Below are 13438 nucleotides of genomic sequence, written 5' to 3' on the forward strand. Positions count from 1 at the left end.
ATAATAATATTACTGAGGGAACGTTATTTATAATAATATTACTGAGGGAACGTTATTTATAATAATATTACTGAGGGAACGTTATTTATAATAATATTACTGAGGGAACGTTATTTATAATAATATTACTGAGGGAACGTTATTTATAATAATATTACTGAGGGAACGTTATTTATAATAATATTACTGAGGGAACGTTATTTATAATAATATTACTGAGGGAACGTTATTTATAATAATATTACTGAGGGAACGTTATTTATAATAATATTACTGAGGGAACGTTATTTATAATAATATTACTGAGGGAACGTTATTTATAATAATATTACTGAGGGAACGTTATTTATAATAATATTACTGAGGGAACGTTATTTATAATAATATTACTGAGGGAACGTTATTTATAATAATATTACTGAGGGAACGTTATTTATAATAATATTACTGAGGGAACGTTATTTATAATAATATTACTGAGGGAACGTTATTTATAATAATATTACTGAGGGAACGTTATTTATAATAATATTACTGAGGGAACGTTATTTATAATAATATTACTGAGGGAACGTTATTTATAATAATATTACTGAGGGAACGTTATTTATAATAATATTACTGAGGGAACGTTATTTATAATAATATTACTGAGGGAACGTTATTTATAATAATATTACTGAGGGAACGTTATTTATAATAATATTACTGAGGGAGGGAACGTTATTTATAATAATATTACTGAGGGAACGTTATTTATAATAATATTACTGAGGGAACGTTATTTATAATAATATTACTGAGGGAGGGAACGTTATTTATAATAATATTACTGAGGGAACGTTATTTATAATAATATTACTGAGGGAACGTTATTTATAATAATATTACTGAGGGAGGGAACGTTATTTATAATAATATTACTGAGGGAGGGAACGTTATTTATAATAATATTACTGAGGGAACGTTATTTATAATAATATTACTGAGGGAACGTTATTTATAATAATATTACTGAGGGAACGTTATTTATAATAATATTACTGAGGGAACGTTATTTATAATAATATTACTGAGGGAGGGAACGTTATTTATAATAATATTACTGAGGGAACGTTATTTATAATAATATTACTGAGGGAACGTTATTTATAATAATATTACTGAGGGAACGTTATTTATAATAATATTACTGAGGGAACGTTATTTATAATAATATTACTGAGGGAACGTTATTTATAATAATATTACTGAGGGAACGTTATTTATAATAATATTACTGAGGGAACGTTATTTATAATAATATTACTGAGGGAACGTTATTTATAATAATATTACTGAGGGAACGTTATTTATAATAATATTACTGAGGGAACGTTATTTATAATAATATTACTGAGGGAGGGAACGTTATTTATAATAATATTACTGAGGGAGGGAACGTTATTTATAATAATATTACTGAGGGAACGTTATTTATAATAATATTACTGAGGGAACGTTATTTATAATAATATTACTGAGGGAACGTTATTTATAATAATATTACTGAGGGAACGTTATTTATAATAATATTACTGAGGGAGGGAACGTTATTTATAATAATATTACTGAGGGAACGTTATTTATAATAATATTACTGAGGGAACGTTATTTATAATAATATTACTGAGGGAGGGGAAACGTTATTTATAATAATATTACTGAGGGAACGTTATTTATAATAATATTACTGAGGGAGTGAACGTTATTTATAATAATATTACTGAGGGAACGTTATTTATAATAATATTACTGAGGGAACGTTATTTATAATAATATTACTGAGGGAACGTTATTTATAATAATATTACTGAGGGAACGTTATTTATAATAATATTACTGAGGGAACGTTATTTATAATAATATTACTGAGGGAACGTTATTTATAATAATATTACTGAGGGAACGTTATTTATAATAATATTACTGAGGGAGGGAACGTTATTTATAATAATATTACTGAGGGAACGTTATTTATAATAATATTACTGAGGGAACGTTATTTATAATAATATTACTGAGGGAACGTTATTTATAATAATATTACTGAGGGAACGTTATTTATAATAATATTACTGAGGGAACGTTATTTATAATAATATTACTGAGGGAGGGAACGTTATTTATAATAATATTACTGAGGGAACGTTATTTATAATAATATTACTGAGGGAGTGAACGTTATTTATAATAATATTACTGAGGGAACGTTATTTATAATAATATTACTGAGGGAACGTTATTTATAATAATATTACTGAGGGAACGTTATTTATAATAATATTACTGAGGGAGTGAACGTTATTTATAATAATATTACTGAGGGAACGTTATTTATAATAATATTACTGAGGGAACGTTATTTATAATAATATTACTGAGGGAGGGAACGTTATTTATAATAATATTACTGAGGGAACGTTATTTATAATAATATTACTGAGGGAACGTTATTTATAATAATATTACTGAGGGAACGTTATTTATAATAATATTACTGAGGGAACGTTATTTATAATAATATTACTGAGGGAACGTTATTTATAATAATATTACTGAGGGAACGTTATTTATAATAATATTACTGAGGGAACGTTATTTATAATAATATTACTGAGGGAGGGAACGTTATTTATAATAATATTACTGAGGGAACGTTATTTATAATAATATTACTGAGGGAACGTTATTTATAATAATATTACTGAGGGAACGTTATTTATAATAATATTACTGAGGGAACGTTATTTATAATAATATTACTGAGGGAGGGAACGTTATTTATAATAATATTACTGAGGGAGGGAACGTTATTTATAATAATATTACTGAGGGAACGTTATTTATAATAATATTACTGAGGGAACGTTATTTATAATAATATTACTGAGGGAACATTATTTATAATAATATTACTGAGGGAACGTTATTTATAATAATATTACTGAGGGAACGTTATTTATAATAATATTACTGAGGGAACGTTATTTATAATAATATTACTGAGGGAGGGAACGTTATTTATAATAATATTACTGAGGGAACGTTATTTATAATAATATTACTGAGGGAACGTTATTTATAATAATATTACTGAGGGAGGGAACGTTATTTATAATAATATTACTGAGGGAACGTTATTTATAATAATATTACTGAGGGAACGTTATTTATAATAATATTACTGAGGGAACGTTATTTATAATAATATTACTGAGGGAACGTTATTTATAATAATATTACTGAGGGAACGTTATTTATAATAATATTACTGAGGGAACGTTATTTATAATAATATTACTGAGGGAACGTTATTTATAATAATATTACTGAGGGAACGTTATTTATAATAATATTACTGAGGGAACGTTATTTATAATAATATTACTGAGGGAACGTTATTTATAATAATATTACTGAGGGAGGGAACGTTATTTATAATAATATTACTGAGGGAACGTTATTTATAATAATATTACTGAGGGAACGTTATTTATAATAATATTACTGAGGGAACGTTATTTATAATAATATTACTGAGGGAGGGAACGTTATTTATAATAATATTACTGAGGGAGGGAACGTTATTTATAATAATATTACTGAGGGAACGTTATTTATAATAATATTACTGAGGGAACGTTATTTATAATAATATTAATGAGGGAACGTTATTTATAATAATCGCTCACAATTGTTTCTCTAAAAGCTGTCTGGGTTTAAATATCTTCTATTGTACAGAAATTACAATAGAATTATTAGATTCATTATTAGATATTTTTTTATTTAACCTTTATTTAACGAGGCAAGTCAGTTAAGAACAAATTCTGATTTATAATGACGGCCTCCCGGGGAACAGTGGGTTAACTGCCTTGTTCAGGGGCAGAACGACAGATTTTTACCTTGTCAGCTCGGGGATTCGAACTTGCAACCTTTCGGTTACTAGACCAACGCTCTAACCACTAGGCTACGCTGCTGGTTACTAGTCCAACGCTCTAACCACTAGGCTACCCTGCTGGTTACTAGTCCAACGCTCTAACCACTAGGCTACGCTGCTGGTTACTAGTCCAACGCTCTAACCACTAGGCTACCTGCTGGTTACTAGTCCAACGCTCTAACCACTAGGCTACCTGCTGGTTACTAGTCCAACGCTCTAACCACTAGGCTACGCTGCTGGTTACTAGTCCAACGCTCTAACCACTAGGCTACCTGCTGGTTACTAGTCCAACGCTCTAACCACTAGGCTACGCTGCTGGTTACTAGTCCAACGCTCTAACCACTAGGCTACCCTGCTGGTTACTAGTCCAACGCTCTAACCACTAGGCTACCTGCTGGTTACTAGTACAACGCTCTAACCACTAGGCTACCTGCTGGTTACTAGTCCAACGCTCTAACCACTAGGCTACCCTGCTGGTTACTAGTCCAACGCTCTAACCACTAGGCTACGCTGCTGGTTACTAGTCCAATGCTCTAAGCACTAGGCTACCTGCTGGTTACTGGTCCAACGCTCTAACCACTAGGCTACGCTGCTGGTTACTGGCCCAACGCTCTAACCACTAGGCTACGCTGCTGGTTACTAGTCCAACGCTCTAACCACTAGGCTACGCTGCTGGTTACTAGTCCAACGCTCTAACCACTAGGCTACCCTGCTGGTTACTAGTCCAACGCTCTAACCACTAGGCTACCTGCTGGTTACTAGTCCAACGCTCTAACCACTAGGCTACCTGCTGGTTACTAGTCCAACGCTCTAACCACTAGGCTACGCTGCTGGCTACTAGTCCAACGCTCTAACCACTAGGCTACCTGCTGGTTACTAGTCCAACGCTCTAACCACTAGGCTACCTGCTGGTTACTAGTCCAACGCTCTAACCACTAGGCTACCTGCTGGTTACTAGTCCAACGCTCTAACCACTAGGCTATGCTGCTGGTTACTAGTCCAACGCTCTAACCACTAGGCTACCCTGCTGGTTACTAGTCCAAAGCTCTAACCACTAGGCTACCCTGCTGGTTACTAGTCCAACGCTCTAACCACTAGGCTACCTGCTGGTTACTAGTCCAACGCTCTAACCACTAGGCTACCTGCTGGTTACTAGTCCAACGCTCTAACCACTAGGCTACCTGCTGGTTACTAGTCCAACGCTCTAACCACTAGGCTACCTGCTGGTTACTAGTCCAACGCTCTAACCACTAGGCTACCCTGCTGGTTACTAGTCCAAAGCTCTAACCACTAGGCTACCTGCTGGTTACTAGTCCAACGCTCTAACCACTAGGCTACCTGCTGGTTACTGGCCCAACGCTCTAACCACTAGGCTACCTGCTGGTTACTAGTCCAACGCTCTAACCACTAGGCTACGCTGCTGGTTACTAGTCCAACGCTCTAACCACTAGGCTACCCTGCTGGTTACTAGTCCAACGCTCTAACCACTAGGCTACCTGCTGGTTACTAGTCCAACGCTCTAACCACTAGGCTACGCTGCTGGTTACTAGTCCAACGCTCTAACCACTAGGCTACCCTGCTGGTTACTAGTCCAACGCTCTAACCACTAGGCTACGCTGCTGGTTACTAGTCCAACGCTCTAACCACTACGCTACCCTGCTGGTTACTAGTCCAACGCTCTAACCACTAGGCTACCTGCTGGTTACTAGTCCAACGCTCTAACCACTAGGCTACGCTGCTGGTTACTAGTCCAACGCTCTAACCACTACGCTACCCTGCTGGTTACTAGTCCAACGCTCTAACCACTAGGCTACGCTGCTGGTTACTAGTCCAACGCTCTAACCACTAGGCTACCCTGCTGGTTACTAGTCCAACGCTCTAACCACTAGGCTACCTGCTGGTTACTAGTCCAACGCTCTAACCACTAGGCTACCTGCTGGTTACTAGTCCAACGCTCTAACCACTAGGCTACGCTGCTGGTTACTAGTCCAACGCTCTAACCACTAGGCTACCTGCTGGTTACTAGTCCAACGCTCTAACCACTAGGCTACCTGCTGGTTACTAGTCCAACGCTCTAACCACTAGGCTACCTGCTGGTTACTAGTCCAATGCTCTAACCACTAGGCTACCCTGCTGGTTACTAGTCCAACGCTCTAACCACTAGGCTACCCTGCTGGTTACTAGTCCAACGCTCTAACCACTAGGCTACCTGCTGGTTACTAGTCCAACGCTCTAACCACTAGGCTACGCTGCTGGTTACTAGTCCAACGCTCTAACCACTAGGCTTCGCTGCTGGTTACTAGTCCAACGCTCTAACCACTAGGCTACGCTGCTGGTTACTAGTCCAACGCTCTAACCACTACGCTACCCTGCCGCCGATTACTTCCTGTTACGTTCCCCAGCAAGGAAAAACAAAAATTTGTCGCTCAAAACAAGAGAATTAACAAAATGTCACTGCCAATGAAAACGAATCATGAGGGGTTTTAGGGTCCGAAAGAACCTCATGGGACCAGTTCATGTGGATCCGTCCCGAACACTCACTGAGAGGCTGTGTAGGATGATGTGTTCTGGGGACGAGGAGCTAGCCGTCAGGGTCACGGTGGGATTGCTGGAAAGACTGAGCGGCAGGCTCTGATTGGCTGCTGTCTGAAGGAAATATGTCCCTGGAGTTCCTGTAGGGTGCAGGTGGAAAGACTACACACACACACACACACACACACACACACACACACACACACACACACACACACGGGGATTGTTGTTGTGATATTAAAAGAGCGTGAACATTGTGTCTGTATCTAAAGGTGATATTATGGTCCAACTCACAGGGAGGATCTGTAAGGTCTGAAGAGCAGCAGTGTTGAGGGTGATGGTCTCTGTATCACTGGTCCCAGCACCGTCTGAGGCTGATAGACACGCCAGTTCAGTACACACACACACACACACACACACACACTGGTCCCAGCACCGTCTGAGGCTGATAGACACGCCAGTTCAGTACACACACACACACACACACACACACACACACACACACACACACACACTGGTCCCAGCACCGTCTGAGGCTGATGGAGATGCCAGTTCAGTAACACACACACACACACACACACACACACACACACACACTGGTCCCAGCACCGTCTGAGGCTGATAGACATGCCAGTTCAGTACACACACACACACACACACTGGCACCAGCACCGTCTGAGGCTGATAGACATGCCAGTTCAGTACACACACACACACACACACTGGCACCAGCACCGTCTGAGGCTGATAGACATGCCAGTTCAGTACACACACACACACACACACACACACACACACACACACACACACACACTGGTCCCAGCACCGTCTGAGGCTGATAGACATGCCAGTTCAGTACACACACACACACACCAGCACCGTCTGAGGCTGATAGACATGCCAGTTCAGTACACACACACACACACACTGGCACCAGCACCGTCTGAGGCTGATAGACATGCCAGTTCAGTACACACACACACACACACACACACACACACACACACACACACACTGGTCCCAGCACCGTCTGAGGCTGATAGACATGCCAGTTCAGTACACACACACACACACACACTGGCACCAGCACCGTCTGAGGCTGATAGACATGCCAGTTCAGTACACACACACACACACACACACACACACACACTGGTCCCAGCACCGTCTGAGGCTGATAGACATGCCAGTTCAGTACACACACACACACACCAGCACCGTCTGAGGCTGATAGACATGCCAGTTCAGTACACACACACACACACACTGGCACCAGCACCGTCTGAGGCTGATAGACATGCCAGTTCAGTACACACACACACACACACACACACACACACACACACACACACTGGTCCCAGCACCGTCTGAGGCTGATAGACATGCCAGTTCAGTACACACACACACACACACACTGGCACCAGCACCGTCTGAGGCTGATAGACATGCCAGTTCAGTACACACACACACACACACACACACACACACACACACTGGTCCCAGCACCGTCTGAGGCTGATAGACATGCCAGTTCAGTACACACACACACACACCAGCACCGTCTGAGGCTGATAGACATGCCAGTTCAGTACACACACACACACACACTGGCACCAGCACCGTCTGAGGCTGATAGACATGCCAGTTCAGTACACACACACACACACACACACACACACACACACACACACACACACACACACACACACACACTTCCCCCCCCTGTACTGACCGAGGTGTGTGATCTGCAGTGGGATCTGCAGCGCTGTGACGGGCCGGGGGGTGGAGCTACAGCACTCCTCCAATCGCGTGACTCGGATCTGCAGGGAAGGGGAAGGGCTACCTGGCCCCGCCCCTAACGGATTCTCCATCAACTCCTGAAGACCCTTCAGTAACACTACACACACACACCACACACACCACACACACACACACACACACACACACACACCACACACACCACACCACACCACACACACACCACACACACACCACACCACACACACACACATCACACCATCACATCACACACCACATCACATCACACACACACCACACACCACACACCACACACACCACACACCACACCACACACCACATCCACACCACACACACACACACACACACACATACACACCACATCACACACACACACACACACACATACACACCACATCACACACCACATCACACACCACATCACACATCACACACCACACCACATCACACACCACATCACACACCACATCACATCACATCACACACACACACACCACCCACAGTATTATCTGCAGTAGTAGCAGTATCACTAGTTTGTTATGATTTAAACATGTTGCTGATACTGGATATGAGAGGTCAGAGGTGAGGAGGGGTCAGGGGTTAGAGGTGAGGAGAGGTAAGGGTCAGGGGTTAGAGGTGAGGAGAGGTAAGGGTCAGGGGTTAGAGGTCAGAGGTGAGGTCAGGGTCAGGGGTTAGAGGTGAGGGTCAGGGGTTAGAGGTGAGGGTCAGGGGTTAGAGGTGAGGGTCAGGGGTTAGAGGTGAGGGTCAGGGGTTAGAGGTGAGGGTCAGGGGTTAGAGGTGAGGGTCAGGGGTTAGAGGTGAGGGTCAGGGGTTAGAGGTGAGGGTCAGAGGTGAGGGTCAGGGGTTAGAGGTAAGGGTCAGGGGTTAGAGGTAAGGGTCAGGGGTTAGAGGTGAGGGTCAGGGGTTAGAGGTGAGGGTCAGAGGTGAGGGTCAGGGGTTAGAGGTAAGGGTCAGGGGTTAGAGGTAAGGGTCAGGGGTTAAAGGTGAGGGTCAGGGGTTAGAGGTGAGGGTCAGGGGTTAGAGGTGAGGATCAGGGATTAGAGGTGAGGAGAGGTAAGGGTCAGGGGTTAGAGGTGAGGATCAGGGATTAGAGGTGAGGAGAGGTAAGGGTCAGGGGTTTGGGGTGAGGAGAGGTAAGGGGTCAGATGAGGAGAGGAGGGTCAGGGGTTAGAGGTAAAGGTCAGGGGTTAGAGGTGAGGGTCAGGGGTCAGAGGTGAGGAGAGGGTCAGGGGTCAGAGGTGAGGAGAGGGTCAGGGGTCAGAGGTGAGGAGAGGGTCAGGGGTCAGACGTGAGGAGAGGTGAGGGTCAGGGGTCAGAGGTGAGGAGAGGTGAGGGTCAGGGGTCAGAGATGAGGAGAGATAAGGGTCAGGGGTCAGAGGTGAGGAGAGGGTCAGGGGTCAGAGGTGAGGAGAGGTAAGGGTCATGGGTTAGAGGTGAGGAGAGGTAAAGGTCAGGGGTTAGAGGTCAGAGGTGAGGTAAGGGTCAGAGGTTAGAGGTCAGAGGTGAGGTCAGGGGTTAGAGGTGAGGAGAGGTAAGGGTCAGGGGTTAAAGGTGAGGGTCAGGGGTTAAAGGTGAGGGTCAGGGGTTAGAGGTGAGGGTCAGGGGTTAGAGGTGAGGAGAGGTAAGGGTCAGGGGTTAGAGGTGAGGGTCAGGGGTTAGAGGTGAGGGTCAGGGGTTAGAGGTGAGGGTCAGGTGTTAAAGGTGAGGGTCAGGGGTGTTACCGTGGAAGGGCAGTTCCTTGTGATTGGCTACTTGTCTCTTGATGCTCCACCACTTAGATCTGAGCCACTGAGGAGAGCGAACACTGCTCCACCCCCCTGCTAGCTCCTCCCACTTTAACTCATTCTCATCATCCACATCCAACTCCACTATCCTGCACACACACACACACACACACACACACACACACACACACACACACACACACACACACACACACACACACACACACACACACACACACAGTAAGCCAGGAGAAGTACTTTCATCAATAAAGCTGGTTTGAATACTACATTCTAATACTGTAATTACCCTCCCAGACCCCCACCACCCCGACCACCACTACCCAGACCCCCACCACCCACCCCCACCACCACTACCCACCCAGACCCCCACCACCCAGACCCCCACCACCACCCACCCAGACCCCCACCACCCAGACCCCCACCTCCACTACCCACCCAGACCCCCACTACCCAGACCCCCACCACCACTACCCACCCAGACCCCCACCACCCAGACCCCCACCACCACTACCCACCCAGACCCCCACCACCACCCAGACCCCCACTACCTACCCACCCAGACCCCCACCACCCAGACCCCCACCACCACCCAGACCCCCAGACCCCCACCACCCAGACCCCCACCACCCAGACCCAGACCCCCACCACCCACCCCCACCACCCACCCAGACCCCCCAGGACCCCCACTACCCAGACCCCCACCACCCACCCAGACCCCCCACCACTACCCAGACCCCCACCACCCACCCAGACACCCAGACCCCTCCACCCAGACCCCCCACCACCCACCCAGACCCCCCAGCGCCCAGACCCCCCAACACCCAGACCCCCACCCCCTACCCCTCCACCCAGACCCCCACCACCCAGACCCCACCCCCACCACCCAAACCCCACCCCCTCCACCCAGACCCCCACCACCCAGACCCCCCACCACCCCCCAGACCCCCTCCACCCCCCCTCCACCCAGACCCCCACCACCCAGACCCCACCCCCACCACCCAAACCCCCACCACCCAGACCCCCACCACCCAGACCCCCCTCCACCCCCCCACCCACACAGACCCCCACCCAGACTCCTCCCTACCTGTGTACTAAGCTGAGATCCTGGTCTTTGGTCCACTCCGTCCCTCCACTCTGTTTCCAGTTGAGGTAGTTGAGCCATTTAGAGCGACACTGTTTCTCCGACCGCGTTCCCACCAGATCAGCTACGGCCGCCCAGGACACTCCCCCCGTCACCGCACGGCCTGGACACACACCCGCCAGCGCATACACACTGTCCGATAGACGCCTCTCCTCTTCCTCACTCCACTTCCCTACACACACAGACAACTGTAAGTCCCTGCTTCCTAAAGCATGAACCCTCCGGGATAACGTATCTGACCTGCTTCCTAAAGCACCAACCCTCCAGGATAAAGTGTCTGACCTGCTTCCTAAAGCATAAACCCTCCAGGATAAAGTATCTGACCTGCTTCCTAAAGCATAAACCCTCCGGGATAAAGTATCTGACCTGCTTCCTAAAGCACCAACCCTCCAGGATAAAGTGTCTGACCTGCTTCCTAAAGCACCAACCCTCCAGGATAACGTGTCTGACCTGCTTCCTAAAGCACCAACCCTCCAGGATAAAGTGTCTGACCTGCTTCCTAAAGCACCAACCCTCCAGGATAAAGTATCTGACCTGCTTCCTAAAGCACCAACCCTCCAGGATAAAGTATCTGACCTGCTTCCTAAAGCACCAACCCTCCAGGATAAAGTGTCTGACCTGCTTCCTAAAGCATAAACCCTCCAGGATAAAGTATCTGACCTGCTTCCTAAAGCACCAACCCTCCGGGATAAAGTATCTGACCTGTGTTGCAGGTGTCCTTCATCAGTCGGCAGCGGTCTTTAACAGACGAGGCGCTGCGACCCAGAGCGGCTCCTATGGTGGCCCAGTCGTTACCATGCTTCTGTCTCAGCCTGAACACAAACACATCCTCAGACTGCAGCGCCATGTTGACTGGAGACGCATTTAGAGGAGGAAGTGATGTCATACTCACTCTTTCAGCTTGTTGATCTCCTCAGGAGAGTACCTTCACAACAACAACAACAACAACGTCAGATCACACACACCAACACACTAAAACTCTGGGGGGCTACGATGATGTGGGGGGGGTTACGATGATGTGGGGGGGCTACGATGATGTGGGGGGCTACGATGATGTGGGGGGGCTACGATGATGTGGGGGGGGCTACGATGATGTGGGGGGGGGCTACGATGATGTGGGGGGGCTACGATGATGTGGGGGGTTACGATGATGTGGGGGGGGGCTACGATGATGTGGGGGAGGGGCTACGATGATGTGGGGGGGGGCTACGATGATGTGGGGGGGCTACGATGATGTGGGGGGGCTACGATGATGTGGGGGGGGTTACGATGATGTGGGGGGAGGGGCTACGATGATGTGGGGGGGCTACGATGATGTGGGGGGCTACGATGATGTGGGGGGGTTACGATGATGTGGGGGGGTTACGATGATGTGGGGGGGGCTACGATGATGTGGGGGGGTTACGATGATGTGGGGGGAGGGGCTACGATGATGATGTGGGGGGAGGGGCTACGATGATGATGTGGGGGAGGGGCTACGATGATGATGTGGGGGAGGGGCTACGATGATGTGGGGGGGTTACGATGATGTGGGGGGTTACGATGATGTGGGGGGGTTACGATGATGTGGGGGTTACGATGATGTGGGGGGGTTACGATGATGTGGGGGGGTTACGATGATGTGGGGGGGGCTACGATGATGTGGGGGGGGCTACGATGATGTGGGGGGGTTACGATGATGTGGGGGGGTTACGATGATGTGGGGGGGTTACGATGATGTGGGGGGGGTTACGATGATGTGGGGGGGAGGGGCTACGATGATGATGTGGGGGGAGGGGCTACGATGATGTGGGGGGGGGCTACGATGATGTGGGGGGGCTACGATGATGTGGGGGGGCTACGATGATGTGGGGGGAGGGGCTACGATGATGATGTGGGGGGTTACGATGATGTGGGGGGAGGGGCTACGATGATGATGTGGGGGGAGGGGCTACGATGATGATGTGGGGGGAGGGGCTACGATGATGATGTGGGGGAGGGGCTACAATGATGTGGGGGGAGGGGCTACGATGATGATGATGTGGGGGGAGGGGCTGATGATGATGTGGGGGAGGGGCTGATGATGATGTGGGGGAGGGGCTGATGATGATGTGGGGGGAGGGGCTGATGATGATGTGGGGGAGGGGCTGATGATGATGTGGGGGGAGGGGCTGATGATGATGTGGGGGGAGGGGCTGCGATGATGTGGGGGGAGGGGCTACGATGATGATGATGTGGGGAGGGGCTGATGATGTGGGGGGA

At 46.8% G+C, this 13438-nt stretch overlaps 1 protein-coding gene across 1 annotated transcript in view; it reads right to left on the reverse strand.

Moving 5' to 3' along the window:
* Positions 1-13438, reverse strand: part of LOC106594134 (cyclin-D-binding Myb-like transcription factor 1) — a gene marked incomplete at its 5' end in the record, with an annotated part of 66662 nt that overhangs the window by 21981 nt on the left and 31243 nt on the right. The window contains 7 exon segments of the mRNA XM_045712434.1: positions 6521-6673; positions 6806-6885; positions 8244-8408; positions 10033-10184; positions 11141-11369; positions 11900-12009; positions 12090-12122. Coding sequence (XP_045568390.1) covers positions 6521-6673; positions 6806-6885; positions 8244-8408; positions 10033-10184; positions 11141-11369; positions 11900-12009; positions 12090-12122 — 922 coding nt within the window.

Source organism: Salmo salar, unplaced genomic scaffold, assembly GCF_905237065.1.
Source record: "Salmo salar unplaced genomic scaffold, Ssal_v3.1, whole genome shotgun sequence".
Taxonomy (NCBI): domain Eukaryota; kingdom Metazoa; phylum Chordata; class Actinopteri; order Salmoniformes; family Salmonidae; genus Salmo; species Salmo salar.